Source organism: Abramis brama, assembly GCF_963993115.1.
Source record: "Abramis brama genome assembly, chromosome: 5".
Taxonomy (NCBI): domain Eukaryota; kingdom Metazoa; phylum Chordata; class Actinopteri; order Cypriniformes; family Leuciscidae; genus Abramis; species Abramis brama.
This window is the reverse complement of record NC_139967.1, coordinates 36978189-37002974: the sequence shown is the minus strand read 5'-3', so window position 1 is coordinate 37002974 and position 24786 is coordinate 36978189. Positions and strand designations below refer to the sequence as shown.

The window sequence follows — 24786 nt, the reverse complement described above, 5'->3', positions numbered from 1 at the left end:
AGGCCAAATTGCAAGCACAATATGTGGAAAAATAAAAAAGAATTGAGATGCTTCCAACTGTTGCTCTTGCATTCTTGTGGCTCAGTGACTCACCTGAATGAATGGCTAATTAAGTATGCAGGCCCCATTGTCTCCTCAGGTGTGAACCACTAAATATGCATGATCGTTGACGCCCACTCTCCGCATATTGCCTTTCCAAACAGAAAGTGCTTTGCAAAATTCAAATCAATGTATTGTGTTATGTGAATGATAAGGCAGGGTGATTTTCACATCATTTTGAAGAAAAAACACTAGGTGATGACATCCATTAGACAAAAGTCTTATTGGCACATATTTAGAATGTGTTTTATGGCCTTATTTCAGAAACTTTAGTTTTTAGTTTTTTCAATAACCATGCATAAACATTATTCTCTCAAAAATGCAGACATGTACATTCTTGTTGCTCACATATTATGGTAGCCCTGTTTGTGCTAAATAGTGTGTAATTTGTTTTTGCCATTAATATGTTTATAAGCAACTGAAAAAAGCACAAATGTCAGGGCATGTCAGAACATCTCAAGGACCCCAAAAACACCTCAGACCCCAGAGGGTTAAACATCTCAAACAGTTTTGCTATAGTGACGGATTAAAGTAATGTCCAAAAAGAAAACACTAAAAGCCTCATATCTTCTAAAAATGTAATTATACACCATTTATTTCTATATAAAAGTATACAAATATTACAACTAAACCCATTTCATTCTTTAAAAAAAAAAAAAATTATTCTAATTTTATTCTAAGTTTAAAAACAGTAATAGTAGAAAGTCATTCATAGGACTATACTACCCTCTTGTGTTCAAAATCAGTTAGGCCTATTATATATATAAAAATACACTAGGTATATGACAGTGAGAATATTTTACCACCGGGTTAATCGACGTGTGACACTGCTGGGGGATTTTGAATCGCTAACTAAAAAACGAAAGTATAATATGTTCGTCCGCACTGACATTGATAATGGTGATAAACTTTGATAAAGCAGAGCGAGCGTTTTCAATGAATTCTTATGGAAGTAGGAATTAATTAAAAAACGTTCGCTCTTCTCTGCTTGTTCCTCGCCGTGGACGCGCACTGTTATGAATGCCCGTGCAGCCGTGAGCATTTTAGTTTCATTTTAAAATTAGCGCCATTTCGGGGGGCGGAATGTATATACACACATATATGGCAGGGGGGCTTTATATATATATAAATATAGCTGCGAGCAGCGATGAAGGGCCAAAGCCGGCAGCACCGCCACCCCGGTGCCTTTAGGTAACTAAAGGCACCCGGGTTGCAATGCCACCGGCTTGGGCCCGTAATCGCTGCTCGCAGCTATATATTTTATTTAATTTCTTTATTTTTTCTTTGACACCTCACTGTGAATCTGTACACTCCTTCTTCTCCACTGGCATTAAATAAAAATCCTATTTGGATGATATCTGAGTCCTGAGCCTATCTACCACCTCCCCTTGATCTCTATGGGACACGTTATGACATATATAATATATAATAATATATTTTGAATCAATATATTCTTAAAAACTGAGTCAAAATTATTTACCTGTTCCTTTTCAGTCTTGAATATATACACAACTTTTCCTTTGTTTATTTCTCTCTCTCGCAGGAAGTCGTAGCAGTGGTTCAACACGAAGTGAGGGTGAGCGAAGACGTGGCAGTAAAGGAGGTGGGAGCACCAGTGGACGAGATGAAAAATCCCCTGTAGGAGGAGGTGGAGCCGACTCCCGTTCTGGCAGCGGCAGCGAATCGGAATACTCTATTCGCAGTAGCCGGACAAGAGACAACGGTTCCACCACACCAAGTGAGCACAGCCTCAGTCTCAGCCAGCGGTCGCATCACAGAGTTCCGCCCTCTCACCTGGCTCCGTATCCCCCTGGAATCCCAATCTCATATAATCCCATGATGGTCATGATGTTGCCACAGCACCCCCACCCCCATCCGGCCATGGGCGGCCCTATAACCACCCTCCCAACTCCACCTCTTCCATCTTTGCCGCCCACTTTTACACCTGGTGGCCCTCCTGGAGCTCCTCCTACCAGGGATCTGGGATCCGTTCCTCCTGAGCTCACTGCATCCAGGCAGTCCTTCCATCTGGCTATGGGCAACCCCAGTGAGTTCTTTGTGGATGTTATGTAGTTGAGTGAAGGTGAGAAACGTGAAATGAATCGGAGGGGGCACAAATCCAAAAGAATTTATGAATCAAGTATCTTTCAAATTCTCCTAAGAGGACGCTTTGTTTATTTCGGAAAATCTAAAACAGCCATTTCTTTCTGCTTGTCCCATGATTAATGTTCCACTCTCTTTGATTCTTCTTGTGTGCCCAGTGCTTGTATAAGTAAGCATTCACTGGTACTGGTAATATAGCAAACTCCATTGATGTGAACTGAATAAAATTCAAGGATATATTTCCTTACAGTCAGATACAAGGTACAGTGGTGGTACGCTGATAGGAGTGACTTTTGCTCAAATTGTATGTAGATCATTGTCTGGAATATTAAAATTCAGTCACTACAAAGTTAAAAAAAAGAAATCTGCCTTTTTTCTGAGTAGTGATATGCAGTGCATGTTAGCATTTTCAGTTGAGTACAATGAAAAGTAATGACCAATACAGCAGTGCATTTAGCAAAATAGAGTTTTAGAGTAGTGGTACAGTAAAGAACATTTCACAAGGATTTTTATGTCGACTTTACTCACAGGTATTGTTCAGACAGAGTCTGTGGTACATTATTTTATAGAACAAAAGAAGATCATTTTCATCTTTGCTCTGAGATTTATGAAATAAGAATGTTGCCAGTGTGTGTAGACCGTAGTTATTTCACAACTTGACCTAGATTCTTTTGGTCGGGTGTTTTCTAAGGCACTGATGGTTTTCAATGTGTATGTTTTTTTTTGTTTGTTTTTTTTATAACATTTGAGTTTGTTAGTCCAAGTATCTTTTGCTAGACAGTCAGTTGTTTCTCCATGTACAACATTTGTTAAACATTGTTTATTTAAGCATGTCCCCTGTGTTTGTTTCTCAGTTGGCTCACATTCTTTGTTTAGTATGTGTTTTAGTTCAAGGCCAAAGTTAATATACATGTTCTACTAATCTGAGACCAGTTGTGTTGTTTATGATGGATAGAATTCAGAAAAGTAGGACGGACTGGTGTTAAATTGCAGGCACCTTGGAGCAAACAGCCTCAGCTGGAACACATCAACTGGCATTTTTCTACTTATGCTTTGTTCGGGTCATTTTGGCTTGGAGAGGATTTTCCCATACCCGAAAATGCTAATTTTCACACAAAAAATTAATTTTTGTGTGTTTTTTTCCACATTATAACACTTGTGGTGATCCCAGTTAAAAATGACTGGCCTACAAAAAATTGCTTATAAATCTCTCATTATGCTACCTTATCACAAAATATTGGATTCAATCTTTTTGTCAACTTGTTTTCTTTCAATTAGGACAGGTTTTATATTTATTTTTGGAACTGATAAATCGTAGGCCTTATTAATCCGAGCTTACGTACCTCCGTTTTTGAGTAAAAAAAGCATTATTTGTGGATCATTTTGTAAATTTTACATAAAATATGGAAAAGATTTGCACTGTTTATCACACTAGTGTTGTGAGGCTCAGATCAATGAGGCCTACGACCAATCAGTTTCAAAACTGAAAGAAAACAAATTTACAAAAAGATTGAATCCAATATTTGGTGATAAAATAGCTTATAAATCTCTCATTACGCAATTTTTTTGTAGGCCGGTCATTTTTTACCGGGAACACCACAAGTGTGTCTTTGTGCCATTTTGTACAAAACCAAAACAAACGGAAAAAAAAAACATTTTAAACCAAATTTACTGGTTAAACATTTAAGCACACTAGTGTGATAAACAGTGCATTTTTTTTTTCATATTTGATGTAAAATTGACAAAATTATCGACAAATAACACTTTTTCAAAAACTGAGGTACATAAGCTTGGATAAATAAGGCCTACAATTTATCAGTTCCAAAAATAAATACAAAACCTGTCCTAATTGAAAGAAAACAAGCTGACAAAAAGATTGAATCACATATTTGGTGATAAGGTAGCATAACGAGAGATTTATAAGCTCATTTTTGCAGGCTGGGAACACCCACAAGTGTTATAGGGTTTTCAACACAGCAGGGTTAAGAAAATGAGGGGAAATTTCGAAAAGCCACTTGATGCTGGTTTAAAGAGCAGTTGGTTGTTGTTGTGTGTGTGTGTCCGTTTTTTCTTTTTGACTGATACGTTTTGGGATGTGCCAAACTCAAAAGTATAGAACATAAACCTTTCTTCTGACAGATTTTGTTTTTATTTGCATTTATGTTCTTGTCTAACAATCAGTGGTTGCCATGAACCATACCAGGGTCATTTTTACACTCCTATTACTGGTAGATTGTATCAATATCATTGTGTAGGGTTACAGTATAGGTTTATACGTTAGACCTGAAATGGATGCATTTCTACCAACTTATTGACATTGCTTTTTTTATGTATAATTTTTGTAATCTAAATAAAGGTGCTATATAGAAAAAACACATTGCCTTATTTCATAATGTTATTAATGATGAAGCTGTTGAAAATTAGCTTGGAAATCCAGACCTAAATCTGAAAGATTAATGGTCTGGCAGACTGGCATTGACTAATGAAAATCGGCCAGCTCGAGGGGCATTTGAAAATCTCACTGCACGCAATTGGATAACACTACGGCCAATCCACAACAAGCCCCATACGCTTAGCTACCAGCGGAGCTAACTGGTAAATTAGACTCTTGCCGTATCCGGTCAGCAAAACAGCATCTTGCAAAGGAACGATTCGAGCACTGTCTTCTGTTCCTATTTTAGATAAAAAGCCAAGTCTAACTTGTTCATTGTAGCGGCCAAAGCCGTTTCAAACAACTGGTGTTCATCCATAGCCATCTTGCAATGTTTACTAAAGACTTCGATGTCACAGCGCTGTCGTCATCTCTGGCCCGCCTATATCAGATTACCCGATGTGATTGGTGCAGCTCGGATACAAGGGCATATTTAATGAGCATCATTACTCGACGCCAGAGTAAACTCGCTGAGCAAATTCAACTTGTGCTTTCGCGAGAACTCTGGATTTCCGGGGTAGTTGAAAATGCCATTAATTAAGTTATATAGTATAATATGATTGCAATAATCACAACAGCTCTGCTCAGAATAATAACCTTTGAGGATATTTATATTTTTAAACATCTTTTTGACAATTTAGGACGTTAAAAACATTCTAACTACTGCATAATGCATAATGTTTACCTTCTGATTTCATCTTTGTTCTTTTAATCACTGTAATACAGTAATTAAAAGTAATACAGCGCCATGGCAGGTATGAAAGCGATGGCATCTGCTATAAAAAGCTCTATAAAGCTCCTAGATCACTTATCATTTTCTACAACTTATGTTGTCTGGAGTTATTTGTCTACTTAAGTTTCTTGGAAAGATATTTTTGCAGTGTTTCTTCAGCAGAACAATCCAAAAACACTTTAAAGAATGGTACAACCCACTGAAGAGATGTAGAATACTGTGCAAAATGTCACCAAATAAAAAAATTTTAAGCCAGTTATTTATATATTTTGCTGTAGTGTGTCAGTAGGAAATACCAGTTTACATTTCCAAACATTCCATTTGCCATTAATTGTAATAATATTGTGAGATTTTTGAGAAACATTGGTTGATCATGAACAAATGATGAACAAACCATTAGTAAATCATCAGTAGCCAACCTGTATAATTTATTGATGTATCGTGAAGTTGTAAGCTGGTCTGTGTCCAAAAGCATGACTTACAGTCAGGGGATTCCAGTGGGTTATGTTAAATTCTTTCACTCATCAGCACAGACTAGGGTTCTGTGTGGAGTGTGTGGGATCGAGCAATAATGTGGACCTCGGAACCGGTTTTACCTTGTAATGTTTATACGCCCGTATAAATATAATTAATTATTATTCATAACGGATTATGATCAATAATTAATAATTTAATTATTTTCAGAATTTACTGTAGCAGAATCAATAGTATGATCATTTTATCAGTTCATCCAATGAACAGAAAGCATAAACAATTATTAACTCTAGGAAATATAATATCTTCCTGGCCAAGAAAGAATAATCCCCAGCTAACAGTAAATTAAGAAATAAATCAAGGGTAAAAGCATAGGTAACTTAGATCGCAGTTCAAGACAATAAATTCGTAAGCACATAACACAAGTAATGCTTCTCTTTTCAAATACAAACAATACTTTATTGATTATATGCTAACACACATGAAAGTAGGCTACCTAACACAAACACACGCACACGCATACACACACATTCATACAAGTTACAGAAAGAAAAAAAGAAAGAGTTTGGAAAGAATGAGTTTAAAGGTAAGAAATCCCGAATTTCTATATGCACTCAAGACATGACCTGAACGAACCATCAATCATTAATTTAACCCTGGTCGTTCTTTATGCAGGTTATAAAAGGTTATAATCCACCAGTTCAGTTAAGAGTCTAGAGGTTACTTGTGTTTCTGCGTTCCGTTTGAGGATTCCCTTTTGTCGGGTACAAGGGTGTTTTTCGGGGTCCGTTGGTTGATCTCCTCATGCTCGGATAGAGTTCAGGGAGAACCAGTCACGTGGTGTGCTGGCGGATGGTTGAAGCGTCTTTGAAGTTGAAAGCGTGCGTTGCAGCCGTGAATCGTGGACCGAAACTTTGCAGCAAAACTTAACTTAAAACCAAGACTTTCAATCGGAAAAGAAGAATAACACCAAGAAAGAAAGAAAATGAGATACGGAAAGTAGTTAGATGACTGGAAATGAATCTAACCCATCTGATCTTAATTTGGGTTGGTCTGCTCGTCTGTTACATGGTTACTATAACCATCGTCTGCTGAATCCGTCTTTGTTCTGCCCCACTTAACTAACGCTCTGCGCTGGGTTTTTAAAGGGTTTTTTAAAGGGTTTTTTAAAACAAAAAAAAGTTTGTTACTCCTACAAATGGGAGTTCTGACTGCTGCTTTGTTTTCAAAGTCGTAAATCATGTCTTCCCTGGGGGTGTCGGTTCTCTAGCTTTAATTGGAGACCAGATGCAACAGTTTAGACGAAACATTTTACACAGATTTAATTCCAGCCATCTTGCTAGTTGTGTTAGTAAGATAGCATTGATATGAAACAGTACACACTTTCATTCACACATCTAATATCTAACGATTTCCTGACTTGTATGGGATCTAAACAAGTATAGACACATATACTAGGTTGTAGACAACAAAGAATTATGTAGTTGAACGATATTTGATTATAGGTCGGTCAAGAATTGTTCTGGTATGAGTTTTATGGATTTTGATATGTAAAGTCTCTTGGTGTGTAAAGTTTGTGACAGTTAAGACATTCCAATCTGAGGTCATGGATATTTCCTGCTGAAATCTGTTTTGTTCATCTCTCGTGGGACCTTGGTCTCTGTCATTCTCTTAACCAATCAGTGTTCGGCAACAAAGCTAGCATTGACCAGTTATTTCGTTAGTGCTGGGGGGCTCTTTTAAATAGCCAGAATGGTGGCGCCGGCCCGATGGCAAGATTGATGATGATCATGAGACGTTCTGAACAAATCTTCCCCCCTCATTCGGCGAGAAGCGGAAAGGTTGAATTAATCATCTGGAAGAAGATTAGTTTGTGTTTGGTTCATCCTCGTAGTCGTTACAACCTTTCACTGATTGAAGCTCACATTCAGATGCATAGCATTTAAAGACTCTATCCCCCTGTTTCAAAGACAAGGCTTAAAGCAGGGCTATGCAGTTTCGGGAATTTGCTTTTTATTCTCGCTTTTTGCTCGCAAGTTTCTCTATAGAGCTCCCCCTACAGCTTCGGAATAGATATTTGACAACACTGTCGAAAAACTCGTTGGCGACACTCAGATACCAGAGGCTATAGATCAACAACATCAAAGCAGATGGGAAATTCTTTAAAACGTCTTCTTCATTCGGGTTCGAACAGCGTGAGGGAGCGCAATAATGACAAAATTTTAGCAGATTTTTTTTGCCGTTAAAGCAATTTGTTACATCGCGAGACCTGATATCTATGGAATTATTCTTGTGCCAATAATAATGAACGTAGCTTTTCAAGAAACTAATGAAAATATAAATTGAAACTAAATAAATTATCGCTGAAACTGAAAAAGAATAAATCGCAGGCAAATTTTTTGACTTCGTTTTAATACACTGCATGTTTTGCTAACTATTTCTGAACTTACAAATGCGCTTCCAGAGTTTTCATTTCCGCTTCTGAAGTTTTCGTTTACGCTCCCTGAGTTTTCGTTCGCCGTTCTGACACATTTCTCTCGTGGGGGCGGGGCTAGTAGCACTGTGTTCTCATTGGTTACTGAGTTTTTGATTGACAGCTTTGTGACCTGGAAGTGAAGACGTCAGTGGTGTGTTTATGTGTGGATGTCAGCGTCTGTAATCGCAGCTTTCTATTTCATTTTAGTGATATTAAGTTTATATCTGTATTTATTTTTTGTTACACTATATTGTTGAGATGATTTCTTATAGAAGGAATAGTACAGACAAATGATATTTATCATTAGTCATCGTCGCTATATCAGGATCCTGGATAATGTTAGCCTACTTGTGGTAAGTCTGATTTTTTTTTTTTTTTTTTTTTTTCATTAATACTATACTAATACTATTTATAATACAGTACTGGCTTTTTTCAGGTGGAGAGGCATTTTAGAGCTCAGTGAGAGCCCATAACATTATACAGCTGTGTTGTCTTGATTTAACTGTTAGCCCAATCATTACATGACTTGTTTATCTACATTCGGTTACAGTCTTCGATTAGATCATATTTGCTTCGATTAGATCATATTTCCCCCCAAACAACATTGGGCTAGAGTACTGTACAGTATCTGTACTGTATCAGTCAATGACCGATGCCATAGGACCAGAGCGCTGTCAATCACTGCCTGATTCAACTTTGGCAATGTAAAGCCTTTTTTACCATGCCAATAAAGCTATTTAAACCTGAATTTCTCAATTGCTGATTAATTTGCGATGCAGAGTTTTTGAAAGAGGAGAGACACGACTTGACCACAGAACACGTCTCTGTTCATAATATGTAAACACTCAATTATTTTGAAGTATCACCCTGGTCGCAGTATTTATTCTGATTACTTTCTTGTGTGATGAAGATGACTGATAAAGCTATTATATGTATCTAGTATGAGTAACAAAATGCTTTTTCTGTGTCCATATTTGACTAATAATAATGAAAAAAAGTGCACTTCAAATGAACATTACTGAGAAAAATGTTTAATCTTTAATAGTCTTTAATAATAAATATATGTTCAAATTCAAAAATTAATACATGCAAGTAATTATGACTGAAAACATCCAGCAACTAGGGAATGCACAGCCTTGGATATATGTTTAAATATAGGGCTATACAGCCATCTACTGGTTACACAACAGTATTACAGATGATAAATGCTGCATGACTCCGAGGTAAATATTTAGTGCTGTAAAATCCCTTAAATATATATATAATAAATATTTTAAATCTGCAACTTGTTACTGTATGTGGGAGTTTAAAGCAGTTTGTATTGTTAGATTATAATACATTTCCTCTCTCATTTTCCAGGAAGTGGAGCAACTTTTCCATAAACAAAATTCTGATGCTGACACAGAGGATGGAGTGATAGTACCAGAGATCCACTGTCCCTGTCAGACAATAATCTTACTTTGTTGTTCAGACACATCACCTTTGAATGACTGGGATCTTGATCTTCAGACACCTGATTTATTTTAATATAAACTAGCAAATATTTCAATTTCCTCTAGATTAAAACAAACATAGTTCACAAGTACACAAGAGGTTTCACTTTATTATTATTAAAGGGATACTCTACCGTTTTTTCATATTAAACTATGTTATTCCCTTATCTAAGACGAGTTGATACATACCTCTCTCATCTCAGTGCGTGCACTTAATTGCTCTAGCACGCGGTGACACTTTGAAAGCACTTAGCTTACCCCAGTATATTCAGTGGTATCTAGCAGCAATGAATTTAAAAGTGACCAAACACATCAACGTTTTCCCTATTTAAAAACAGTTACACGAGTAGTTATACAACCAAGTATGGTGACACAAAATAAAACGTGGTGCTTTTCTAAGCGGGTTAAAAAGGATAACTATAATGTATGGCGTAATAGCACTTTTGGATCCATGATCTGTGACTTTTTACTGCGCCAGTCGAAGTACTTCCAAAAGTGCTTTTACGCCATACATTATAGTTATCCTTTTTAACCCGCTTAGAAAAGCGCCACGTTTTATTTTGTGTCACCATACTTGGTCGTATACCTACTCGTGTAACTGTTTTTAAATAGGGAAAACGTTGATGTGTTTGGTCACTTCTAAATTCATTGCTGCTAGATACCACTGAATATACTGGGGTACGCTAAGTGCTTTCAAAGTGTCACCGCGCGCTAGAGCGATTAAGTGCAGGCACTGAGATGAGAGAGGTATGTATCAACTCGTCTTAGATAAGGGAATAACATAGTTTAATATGAAAAAACGGTAGAGTATCCCTTTAATCTATGCTGATCTTGGATTAGCATACCAACAGCATATGAATGTTGAGGGGATAGTTCACCCAAAAATAAAATTCTCTCTTATTTTACTCACCCTCCTGCTGTCCCAGATGCATTTTACTTTTTTTCTACAGATAAACATGAATTAAGATTGTAAGGAAAGTAATCCATCTCTGCGAATCCTAAAGATGCTTTAAAAACCACACACAGTGAGCGTGACGGTAATCCATGCGACCTCAGTGGATGAGTCAATGCCTTCTGAAGTCAAACAATAGGCTAGATAAGAAAAATACTAATGATATGACTGTTTTAACTATTAAAAATCACTTCCGACCAACTGTCTCACGTACATTGGTTACAATCCACTTGTATTATGGACTCACAGAGATGGATTATTTCCTTAAAAATCTTTGTCTATGTTTATGTCAAGAAGAAAGTCATATACATCTGGGATGGCATGAAGGAGAGTAAATGATGAGAGAATTCTCATGTTTTGGGTGGACTATCCTTGTACTGCTTGTGTCCAGTCACTGCTTTGTTACTTGTACTGCAACAGGAACTGCTCAAAGAATCATTGCAACATTTAAAATATATATGAATTTTTTTAATGTATTCTGTATTTGTAATTGTGCATTTTGTATAGTAATGTATATCATGAGAATACTGTGCATTACATGTATATTATGCAGTTAATGTTTTGTGGATTCTGGTCTTTCCGGTCACAACATAATTGCATCCAATACTTTCACTCTGATACTTGTGTATATGCTTTAGTGACAATAAAGAATACATTTATTTGAATTCATATTTTCAATTACATTCATTTAACTAGTTGTATAAGTCACGATTGAAACGGTTGATGATTGTTAAAATATATTTACAATTTTAAATGTTAGAAGATAGTGTTAATTAAATGAAATAACTAAATACAATTATCAATAAAAAAAAAATGGCAACAAGAACATTCTTTGTGTGACATATGTAATGAAATGCCCTTTGAGGTCTGTATCTGACAGCAGGCCACGACTGTAATTTTCATATTGTTTAAATTCCTCTTATTTAAGTGATCATTAATTTTGATTAACGTATTAACGTGTAAACTGTGCTAACAATGAGTAGTGTGATGGCCATGGTTGCCAACCTTTTTTGAGGGCTGAATATATCACACACGTTTGCTATTCTCTTTAAATTGTAACCGCTGAACCTAATCAGAGCCTAACATGCAAAAGAATCATCAGGAATAAACAAATATTCTGCGAAAACATTGGACACTACAATATTTTAAGTATTATGTACTTTAATGTAGGCCTACAATTACACCTGAATAGACTGAATAGATCTCTTGTGCCCCTAAAAGCTTCTGCCAACTAAGTAGTAGCAGCAGGTAAATACAGATAAAATTAAAAAACAAACATAACTTAATATCACTAAAATGAAATAGAAAGCTGCGATTACAGACGCTGACATCCACACATAAACACACCACTGACGTCTTCACTTCCAGGTCACGAAGCTGTCAATCAAAAACTCAGTAACCAATGAGAACACAGTGCTACTAGCCCCGCCCCCACGAGAGAAATGTGTCAGAACGGCGAACGAAAACTTCAGAAGCGGAAATGAAAACTCTGGAAGCGCATTTGTAAGTTCAGATTAGCGATTGAAATATGAGAAATAGTTAGCAAAACATGCAGTGTATTAAAAACGAAGTCAAAAAATTTGCCTGCGATTTATACTTTTTCAGTTTCAGAGATAATTTATTTAGTTTCAATTTATATTTTCATTAGTTTCTTGAAAAGCTACGTTCATTATTATTGGCACAAGAATAATTCCATAGATATCACGTGATACTTCCTGACGCTGAGGCCCAAACTTCCTGCTTCCCCGCCGGCCCAAAGTTGCAAGGGTGGTTTTTCGGCTCACAGGCACTTGGGGGGTGCGAGACAACCACCATTCAACCCGAAAAAAGTCATATAACTATTCCAATGACTCCGAAGCTGTTCGGTTAAGGTAAAAAAGTTACTTAGTTCACCTTTAAGCCTAGTCCCAGACTAAATGTATGTTTGAGCAGCTTTAACTGAACTTGTATTGACATGTCTTAAAATATGTCAGAGCCATTGTTTTGTCTCAAGATTATCACCAGTGTAACTGAGCTTCTTTATCAGGGTTTGCCTAAACACTTTTGAATAATAAAATAATGAAAACTAGACTCAGAAGTTCCAAGAACAGTGCACACTTTTATTCTCTCATGTCAACCACCTGTTCAATTCATGGTCAGCAGGGACACCTACTGTAATGTGCATGCCCATTCCTCTCTTGCCTATGGCAAGCCCCAAAGGACATACACTGTTAGACTTTTCTGTAATTTCTACAGTTATTTACTTTAAATCACTCAGTATTATCAGAGCCCGTCTACGGAGAGCCTGCCCACTCCCTATTAAGTCCTATTGTATCGAATTTTCCACTGTTCCGCGATCGCCCATGAGTGCAAAATGAATGGGAGTCTATGGAGCTAGACAGCTAAATTTGTCTCTTTCACCCGATTGCCGTTGAGAAATCTCAGATTTGATTGTAGGTTTTGCAAGTTCAACATGGGTTATAGGTCGAAAGTTGAATGAACGAGTACTTATGTCCTTTCGATTTCTTACAGGTTGAGTTGTTGTTGCCCATAACACGCTAGCATTCTGCTAATGAACGCTGATTGGTCAGTGAAGGACTGATTACGACCAGAGATACTGCTTGATGGCATCGTGGCATCCGAAGCGGGATCAGAAACAAACAAAACTAAAACTCGTCTAGAACGTGTATTTACCTGTGTCAGCTGTGTTGTCGATGCCTCGAGAGAAAAGAAAGTGCAGAGCGCGAAAGCATCAAAGTGACTGAAGGATTGCTGTAAAGCAGTATCTCTGGTCGTACGATGTGTATGACGTCATTGACACTTTAAAAGACTTTTTAAAGCAAATAAGTGACTCTAAAAAATCTAACACCCAGCAATGTGTAATTTCTTTGCATCTCCTTTCGAATACAACATTCAAATTACTAGACAAAAATTATATCCTGAGAAAAGTGGATTTTGATGGGTATAGCGCCATAGACCTCCATTCATTCTGCACTCATCCTGTGAGCGCCCTCATATGGAATCAGAGTGGAAATGCAACCAGTTCAGAAGCCGGAAGTGTACTGAGAGTGAAACTTCTCGCCTTATTAGACATTCTCTGGTATTATACTGCTATTTCTCTTTACAGTAAATAACACATTGAAGCGACCGGACCATTAATGCAAAATGCAAACCTGTTTGTCCCTTGTCAGAAATAGTGCGAGTGCTTGGACTCGGAGTACCATACGTCAGAAATATAACGGCGCATCACTATACACTGTCTGGGATTTGTCGTGTCGCGCTGGAGCATTCAGTGTAATATCACTGGGTTCTGACTGGCATGATTGGCATGGAGTACTTTCCATAAGATCATCTCTCAATGCAAATCAAACCAGCTATTAGGCTAACTGAAATAAAACCATGCCAATCTCTAGGTATGGTGAAGGCTATGTGATGATGTGGGGCTATTTTAATTCCAAAGGCCAAGGGAACTTTATCAGGATGCATAGTATCCTGGATCCATGAAGTAATTGGCCTTTAAAAATAAAAATCTGCCTGCCTCTATGGGAATTTAACATAGGGGTGTCCAGACTTATGCACCCTGTATTTTAAGGAAGAACATTTATTTATTTACGATACATTATTCATTCACAAAGAAAATTGGTGTCCTTAAAGGTTGGATTTTTCCTATTTTTTTTTTAATTAAGGCATTAAGTTCAATTTCCAAAAGATGATTTTTTATTACTCTTTTTAGTCAACTTTAGCATGGGTGTCTAAACTTATGCATAGCACTGTATATTTTTACATTATTTTGATATTTTATTAGGCAGAAGACTCTCTACCATTGCAGTCCCACCTGACCAGGAAGGTCCTAATATCAGCGCACAGATGGGTTAACTACTGTAGGAAGGAGAACGATCATCACTCAGTGATTTCTTGCATGTGTCTTACTGTGTATTTGTCTCAGACAGGTACCCCTTCACTGCAGACAAGCTGAAATGGGCTAAAACATCGATTTCAGTCTTTCTCTCTATGGATATCAGCATTTTTGGACAGAATTTAGGATATGTAAGTATTAAAATTTAATCTGGCATAATTAAATTTAGTTCATCTGAAATGTTTGAAAATGCTATTGACAAAAAGCTGTTTACAAATATATATTCTTAAGTTTTAGTAAAAATAATAATAATAAAAAAACTAATATGGAATTTTCTCCTCTCTCTCTCTCTCCCTGTTTTATATAGTGTTGGAACCGGGATTTCATCTGAAGGAATGAGTACATTTGTGTTTGTGGACAAGCAGACCAGGGAACATTCTGATGTTGTCAGTAGTACTTTGAGGCGCGGCCTCCATGGCCCTATCAAGGGACACACTGCCCCCCCCCCAAAAAAAAAAATTTCTTGAGGGCAGCTATGGGGTTATGCTCAGAAACAGGCACCGGCTCAGGAACAGACACCGGCTCAGGAACAGACAGCATGGCGGCGGGCATCTTTGCTGAGGGCTTAGGCGATGTGGCGGCGGCCATCTTGTCCGGAGACACTGGCTCGGCGGCAGCCATCTTGTCCGGAGACACTGGCTCGGCGGCGGCCATCTTGTCCGGAGACACTGGCTTGGCAGCGGCCATCTTGTTCGGAGACACTGGCTGCGTTCCAAACCGCATACTCAATGAGTAGGTACTTAATTTCAATAAGTACTTACTTAACAAGCGCTAAAAGAGTAGGTACTTTATAGCCAGATCTCGTTGAGTATGAATGCGAACCGGACATCTGCCATGTTGACGTTATCATGTGACCTACGACGCGTTATCACACGCGCAACAACTTAAAAGATTTGAACGACACGTTTAATTCATCTATCTGTAAATATCTTGATATTGATTAAACTTGCTCATTTTGTGGTCTTTTTGAAGAAACTGCTGCCCATTTATTTTGTGAATACATTTAGGGTTGATTTAAGTTCTTATATTTAACCCTACTAATGTGACCCAACGTTTTATCCTTAACGATGTTATTTATTTTTATTACGAAATCCCAAAATTGTCATCTCTTGAATATGTTGTTAATTATTATTTTTTTATATCCAAACATTTTCATCCACAAGCAAAAGTGGCTTACTGCTTTATTTTTTCCTCTTTTTCTTGTTGAATTTAACTCTCGTTTCATCCCTCAGGCCTAGGCCTATAAATAACAAAAAAAAATGCTTTTTTAAAATGTATTATAATGAATTATTTAAGAAAATATATATTAAGATATTCAACCTTGTAGGTTCTTTTTTCCTGTGTAAAAAATCTCATATTATGTATGCAAACCCATAATATATATATATATATATATATATATATATATATATATATATATATATATATGTATACCTCATAACATCAGTAACTCGACAGCCCTACCTAGAATGGTTTTCCTCAGCGTTTGTAATGTCTGCACAAAGGGCAGTTGTGCGAAGATTCGCCTTTGGAGGAAAACTGTTGATTTTATACTCGAAAAATTTAAGTATCATTAATATTAAAAATTAATATTACCCCAGAATGAATTGCATTGCTATCCCACCCCAAAACATACAATAATAACAACGATAAATGCTGACCAATACTTAATTATATTACTTTTTACTGAAAATGATATAATTCAATAAAACAAACAAAATGTAATATATGTCATATGACATAGCTATGCATGAATACACTCTAGATGTGTATATAGTGAACATATCTACATTTTCTTTCAAACAATTAAATAAAGCATTAATTAAATAATTATATTTTATTTACTGACAACAATGATAAATATTAATAAATTAGTAAAAGAATGAATGAAGGTCACCATCACACAATAAACAAATGCATAAGTCAACACATGAAACAAAGCTTTATTCAAACTACAATCATGTATTTTGGCTACAGGCGCTGAACCCCACATCCTTCTGCCATCTCAACACAGCGGTTCCCATTCTGCGGCTTTATTCTGATGAATCAGCTGACCGCCAGAGGTGAGCCGTTCCCATGTGCCTGAGGTTGTTGCGTGATGTGTTGTGCTTCACAATCTGAGGCAATAAGAGCAGGTGGAGTGATGGAGGGTCTTGTAAGGGCGTGTGGAGTGATGGAGGGACTCGTAAGGGCAGGTGGAGTGATGGAGGGTCTCGTAAGGGCAGGTGGAGTGATGGAGGGACTCGTAAGGGCAGGTGGAGTGATGGAGGGTCTCGTAAGGGCAGGTGGAGTGATGGTGGGACTCATCCATGGCACCATCTCCAGGATTCAGCTCTGGGCTTCTCATCCTCAGTGCTCACACCAGCCTGCTGACATTTCAGATCCTACAAAAATGCACAAACATAACACAAAAGCAATTTTAACCGCACAATGTCATTTGATTTCAGTATTATTTAGAAGACAAAAACGTTTTTTTTTTTTCACAAATGCCGCCATCATCTTTCCTTGTAGGTCCTGCTCCACCACAAAAGATCTGCAGCAAATGCACAGAGATCAAGAATCAAAAAAGTGCTGTAATAGCTCTGTTTGAAATTACAATAATTAAAATAAACTACAACTTAATATTTAAATAGTTGTTGTTATTCATTTCTGTAGTATACTGACTCAAAGCCTTTATGGCAGCATTCAGCTTCATGAGCCACTCTCCACCGGATAAACACACATCTGTTCATCTGTCCTTGTAACATCCAGACAAGATTCACATTACCTCTGTGATTTATGAGCTCAACACCACATTTACATGTTGAGGTTGTTTTATCTTTTTATCCAACATAAATGTTCCTCAATTTATCAACTACTAATGGACAAATACAATAGATAACTTATGTTTAGTTACTTTATAGATTTGTTCTACATAATAGCACACATTCATCACTCAGATGTCTATTTCATGTTACATTTCAAGATTTTCCTGTCAGATGTAAATAGACATTTAAAATAAGCGTCTTTATGATGTATGGTTTATGTAAATCCACTTTAGAGACCTAACTTACGTGTCTTTACTGGAGCTCCCTGTTAGCTAACGTTATACATAATAAAACGTGTTTTTACAGCAAAATCACAACTATACTACACTGTGTAACGTCTTTACACCTTCAACAATTCAACAGTTAACTCTACAGTAGTTCAACACATGCAATTTTAACACAAGGAACCGTGTTTACTCACATTTGAAAGCACCCGCGTCGCTGATCTCTACGATGATTGATAATGATGTATCCTCTCGCGTGGCCTCCTGGGATAGAAGAGTATCCATCGGTTGAGCACCAGGCGGGAAGGAAGTCGACCGGAAGTTGAAGTCGGCCGGGTGCCGACATCTTGTAGCAGAACTTCACTTGCGTTAGCATCCCATTGACTCCCATTCATTTTGGCGTCACTTTGACAGCGAATAACTTTACATCTGAGGCGTTTAAAGACTCCATTTGTCCATTATTTATTTCTAAAGATACACGACAATGTATAAAATGATCCATTACCTTGTAGCTTATGTTATGGACCCGTAGAAGCAGTTTTTGTAAAAGTAGGCTAACGATTGCGTCATAACCACGCGACTCTCTGTCGCACACTAGAGAGATTACCGTATAGACGGGAGGAGAAGCTCGCGGGCAATCGGGGGGACGTGGAGGCAAAATGACAATATAATTAATCAGAATACCTAGCAAAAGTTTCTCCTGCTCCAAGCTTATGGACAGCTCCTACTCACACTCTCCGTCTCTGCAAGATTCGGAAGGGAATGATTCAGATTTCTCTTGGCACAGCTACTAGAAGACAGACGGGTTGCTCACGTGGTCCGTGTAACGCTTTGCTCGGTTTGAGTCTGCGCGTCAGGAAAGGAAGTGCTAAGAAATCGCTGAAAATGGGCTTCACTTGTCTCAATTGAGTTCCAATGGGGTCGCTGTGTCCATTTCTTTTACTGTCTATGTTGAGCACTCGAAAATCTGGGCAAAAGCAATAAGCCATCCGGGAACTTCTCGCCTACTCTTTTATGAATACTGATGTTTCGAACATACTGCTTCCTTCACGTACTGTTTTCGCCTACTATATAGTAGGAAAGTAGGCATATTCGAACGCACTTAAGTCCGAATCTCGCGATAATTAGTACGTCACTCAGGTTATTCTCGCCTACTCTTTTGGATTCGTACATACTTTTTCGCTCGCCTACTCTTTTTCCCATACTAAATAGTAGGGAAGTATGCGGTTTGGAACGCAGCATTTGGCTCGGGTGGGAAGAAAACCGGAAGTGTCGCCTTTAATCACAGGAGAGTCGTGAATGCGATGGCGTATTGTTGTGTTTAATGATGTTGTGTCAATTCTAAAACTGTAGGCTACATACATTTCTTTCATACTTTAGACTATATAGGCTACAGTGAAATTCATTTATAAATAATTTTTTTTTAAATATATATATAATTCAGATAAAGAAGCAGGAATGAACTATATAGCCTATCCTATATTGGATATTAAAATCCAATAGTGTAAATCGCCACACATCAACATAACATTAACCCTTTCATGCATAGTGGTCACTACAGTGGACAGCTATTAAAAAAGCATCTTCTTGAATTTGCACGGGTTTTGATGGCATAGTTGCACATCAGCCTCTTCAGTGGACCCTGGTGCAATCCTATTGCAACCAAGTGGCAAGCCGTTGTGTGACGATTTTTTCCCTCCAAACCAAGATGAAATGGTCAGTCAGAGTTGCTCCGGAATAAGTTGCTCCATTCCTTCTGTCCTAGGAGACTCTTGTAGGTAAAACAAATATTGCAGCATCAAGCAATATCTAATGAGTCCTATCACAGTTATATTTTCCAAGTTTTGATGTTAGATTGGGAGAAAAATCTGATCTGTCCACTATAGTGGACCTCGTGCATTAATGGTTATATTTCAGCTACAATTCATACTTATACTGTGAATATTGTGTTTGAAAATACTTAATCTGCAGTGACTTTTTTGACTGTAAATACATTTTATTAGAATGTAATTTTCATTGACATCAAAAAAGTTATGTGATTACATAATGTATGTGACTTGTAATGCATTACTTTACTTGTTAGATCAAAAAGTAATCTGATTACGTAATGCACATTACTTGTAATTAATTACTTGTTAGATCAAAAAGTAATCTGATTAGGTAATGCATGTTACTTGTAACACATTACTTTACTCGTAACATTAAAAAAATCCAACCCACTTATCTATACCACGAGTTTTCATTTTCATTTGGCGTAGTATTTACACGCCAAAGTCACATTTTGCGTTCATGGTGCGCAAAACCCTCCCGTTAAACTTCTATTGACGGAAAATGCGTATGCATTGCACGCAGTCACATTTTGCGTTCATATGGTACGCAAAACCCTCCCGTTAAACTTCTATTGATGGAAAATGCGTATGCATTGCACAGAAATGTATTATAGTTAACGTCATCGTCCCGCCCCTTAATCGTACGAAGATTCACGATTCCATCTCGTGCAGATGCCGAAGGTGCATGCAGAAATACGCGTTATTAATTTTTTTTTTTTTTTTTTTTTTTTTTTTTTTGTGTACAGAAACATAACTCATAATCTCTAATGGGGGCGAAAGTTGTTACTACATCTAATATTGCAACCCAGTCTCAAGGCAGTTCGTGAAATGGTCACATAATTTAATCTATTGATTCGTGACACTGGCACGTTTATTTCGTTATTTTCGTAATACCAGCACGTTTTTTAAACTAATGTATTTTTAATGGGAAGCGTCTTTCGTGATCACAGCACGATTCTTTCTGCCTATCGGGCTGCAGCAGAGAACCTGTTTAATCAACATTAATTCACGAGATTTTATCTTATCATGGACCATGGTTTATGTATTTTTTTTTTTTTATGTTATTTTTCGATCTTATTGCCAGGGAAGCTGGATTGCTTTGCTGTTTATTGATATTTTTAAAATTATATTTTATCAGTAGGAAATCGCGCGTTTGGCATCAGTTCACGTGTGCCAGATGTTGGTAAGTAGTAATAAATACGCTGTCCTAATAATGTGTGATATAATGTCTTTTCTGTTTGTCGATATTAATAAGATTAGCTCACATTCAGTCACTGCATTATATCTGTCATCGCCACGGAGGCTTTGCGTTTCATTGCTTTCTAATTCTAAACAGGGTGATTAAACACTGTCTGTCACGTGACGTGCTATAGGCCTATAGACCTTCAATCAGTTCCAAAGTTGTATTTGTAGTAGAAGCACAGTAAAAACAACACTTACCATGCTTTTACCACATTAACATTAGTTTTACTGTGATAAGTGTAGTAAAAAGACAGTAATCACAAAACTGACCATGCGTTTACCACACTATTGGTAGTTTTAATGTGATACGTATTGTAAATACACAGTAACCACAACACTTACCATGCTTTTACCACAGTAACCCTAATTTTACTGTGATAGGTGTGGTAAAAGGACAGTAACCACAAAACTTACCATGCTTTAAACCTCAGTAACCTTAGTTTTACTGTGATTGGTGTAGTACAGGGCAGTAATCACAAAACTTACCATGCTATTCCCCAGAATTGGTAGTTTTAAAGTGATATTGTTGTAAATGCATATTAAACACAACACTTGCCATGCTTTTAATGCTTTGAAATGTAACATCCAATATTTGTAAGGCAGTACTTTGTCCTTTAAATAATCCTATATATTAATTATACATAATGATATATTTTCTTTTCTTTTTTTTTCAGCTGAAAAGACCAAAAGGGCCTTTCGGACTCAGTCAGCCCATTATTGTTTGAGGACAAGTAAACGGAGGAGACGGAAAGCTGCATAGGTAAATATTCGCAATGGTATGTATGTGTTGTTTTTAACCCTAAATCAAATAATTTATCAAGCATTTGTTGTTTCTTAAAACTTTTCTCACAAAACCCATAGCCCAATCAGTACGAACATAGTCTGAAAGTCTTAATAATTCACAAGATTTAACAAGTTGTCAAATTCGTACGATACTCGTACATATTTGTATACTCGTACACAATCCTGCAGCTTTTACTCCTAGTGCTGTCATTGGCTACTGCCTCAATTCCTGTACATATTTATCGCGATATTTGTAAATCAGTTGCGCCCCTTCTTGGAAAGTAGTCGGATGTCCCACACACTGTCAGAAAGTTGATATTAATTGCATTGTATTTATTACAATTATTACAAATTGGTCCCCGTCTGTTTATGTTCCAGTGATACATGATGTCTCTCCACACCTCATAACCTACCTCTGTTTGCAAGAGTGGAAAAGCTTATCTGACATTATCATGTCATATGACATCAGATACTCAATTATTTTGTCGTAATCAGATCAGTTACACTGCCCTACCCGTTTGCATGTAAATCATTTTCATACGATTATTGCTTGCTATTAAAGACATACTTTTATTCATAGAAATGCCCACATATCAGTGAACTTATAACATAAAAATGCTTTTAACATTTAATTATGCAACACTCTTTACAGAAAAATATCCCACAGTTATGTTTAAACTCACAACATCATCATCAAGTGCTGTGCTGGGCACATTGGGCAACAAGTGTCTCCAACGTATTCGATCTGTGGCCAAGTTCTCCACATCTTCCCATGGGACACTGACACTCTTCAGGTCTTCGTGAAACATCTGTCTCCGTGTCTTCCTTGGTCTTCCCTGTCTCCTGCATCCTCCTGGTGGTGTCCTCTTCATTACTGTTTTTGGGTGTTGTTGTTTGGGCATGCGTAGGATGTGTCCAGCGAGGTGCACCCTTTGCTCTGTCTCAGTTTCTGAAAGTCTTCATGTGAAGTCCACTCCTCCTCGTGATCTCTTTGATATATGCAGAACCAATGTTGAAAATAGTGATTTATCTTTTTCCATATTGTTAAAGCATTTTGTTTTCTCTTTCAGCTTCATAAACTGTACTTGATTTCTGCCTAATGCCTTTATAAAAAAGGGTCAGTGCTCATCAGGTGTTTTGCTAAAGGACATATTCATTGCATAGTTACAATAAAAGTGACCAATAATCACAAGGATATAGAATGAAAGTTGAGAATGTAAAATTTTGTGCTTATATTTTTGCCTATTTGTTCTTTAAAGCAAAGAAACAAATGTATTTTCACATAACAAAGTTGAATCTCATCTCTTGGTTTGTAAATATATAACTTCATCATAGCAATTTTTTAACGTTAATGTATGTGTCACTATAATAGATTGCCCCTGTATCTGGATATTTTGAATTAACTGATTTTTATACTTTTGTGCTGTAGTTTTGGCGCTACATTTGTCTTTAAACAGTTTGACATTAAATATTGGAATATGCTTTCAAAATTGTGTCCATTCATTGTGCTTTTGTTACATTTATTTGAATATAATTGATATACCTTTAATATACTATACATACACTGTAAATGTTAGAAGCACTTTAGAACATGTAATTATCTTTAATTAAAATACTGCAAAACTACCCTGCTGTAGGACATTGCTTAGAAAAAAGTTTCTCTTTCAAATTTATGCATCAGTCTAATCAAAAAAGCTAATTTGTAGCATTGATCATGTGAACTCGTTTTTGGATGGTAACCACACAAAGGAGTGTTTTGTTTTTAAATATGAGTTTTATAATTTAATTATAAGGAATACATGTTTAACAGCCTAAATATACAATATTTAAGGTATCTATCCCTGCAGGCGGAACCAGAAGAGATCTGTCATCATTTACCATAAATGGGCATGTAAGTGTGACGCATCTGTTCAGCTGGGTTGTTATTGGCTGTGACTTTATCGCAGAACTCGCTGTGATTGGACAATCGTTTAACACATATAAAACGGCGCTTCATGTTACAAAGTATGTTTTGGTGTTATTATTACGTTAGTTATACATTAAGTTAACTATAAAGTGTCTCTATGTTGTGAGAAATTACTCCTTTACCGAGATCCTAACCCTAACCCTAAGCATGTCTGCACATTTCAATGAACTACAGCACCATGTTTCCGGTTCCATTGGTAGAATGACAGAGATATGTAGGTAATGTAGTTTAAAACGTTTAGTAATGAAACAATAAATGTTAAATAATAGATGTTGAGACTTCTTTCTCTGGTTGAGAAAAAGCTACACCACATCAGTGATCACATCTTCTGTTCATGTACTGTAGGGTTCAACTGAGCAAACTGTTTAGACGAGGAAGAAGAACATGAACACGATAGAGACGTCATATCATATTCATCTTCTGTTCAGTGTCTGGTCTCGTCTTTACATGGATGCACAAGACTCACTGCCTGTTACTTACCTGATCTACCAACCTGAGATACTCATCCTCATTCTTCATTCCGATCTGCCATCTGCCTTCTCCGCTGATCATCTTCATCATCCGTTCTCCACTCTGGTTCCCACTCCACCTGTACAGACATTCATATGACTATTCAGCTAAGTTCTATCTTCATCTCAAGTTTGCATGACCTACTCACCATTACATCTGCTGGTTCCGTGCTTCTGTTCTCAATAAACCTTGTTTTATTTACTCACCTGTTTGAGTCTTCTCTAAACCTGACAAAAGTGTCTGATAGCGGCCCTCAATTCACTTCACGAGTCTGGTCTGCCTTCTTCAAGATGCTGAACGTGAATGTAGGTCTCACCTCAGACTATCACCCCCAGTCTAATGGTCAGACGGAACGCTTAACCAGGAACTGATAAGATTTCTACGCATCTACTGTTCGGAGAACCAGCCTGAGTGGGCCTGGTACTTACCTTGGGCCGAATACGATCAGAACTCTTTGATACAGCCCGCCACTGGCTTGACACCATTCAAGTGTGTACTGGGATTTCAGCCCCCACTGTTCCCATGGTCTGGCGGCTCTGATGTTCCAGCAGTGGATGAGTGGATGCAGAGGAGTGAAAAGGTATGGGATCAAGCCCACGTGCACCTACAACATGCCGTCCGCCGTCAAAAGAGAACAAGCTGACTGTCATCGCCGACCAAATCCGAGCTATCAACCCAGTCAGTGGGTGTGACTGTCCACCTGGGACCTCAGGCTTCGAGTGCCCAGCAAAAAGTTACATTGTGCCCCAGGTACATTGGCCCGACATTT

General features: G+C 37.4%; 1 protein-coding gene across 4 annotated transcripts in view; it reads left to right on the top strand.

Moving 5' to 3' along the window:
• The window catches only part of LOC311083442 (segment polarity protein dishevelled homolog DVL-2-like), a 250049-nt gene extending 227024 nt beyond the window's left edge, over positions 1-23025 (top strand). The window contains exons 15-20 of one of the 4 annotated variants that reach the window (XR_014606297.1): positions 1643-2146; positions 14687-14787; positions 14964-15388; positions 16634-16719; positions 21433-21534; positions 22194-23025. Coding sequence is in view for 3 of the 4 variants with exons in the window: in XM_084114965.1 (XP_083971091.1) it covers positions 1643-2172 (530 nt within the window). In the remaining variant the exon portion in view is untranslated. Of the gene's footprint in view, positions 1-1642; positions 6915-9675; positions 9941-14686; positions 14788-14963; positions 15389-16633; positions 16720-21432; positions 21535-22193 lie in introns of those variants that run through there. The other 3 variants (XM_084114966.1, XM_084114965.1, XM_084114964.1) reach the window with 3 other exon arrangements.
• The last annotated feature ends 1761 nt before the right edge of the window (positions 23026-24786 follow it).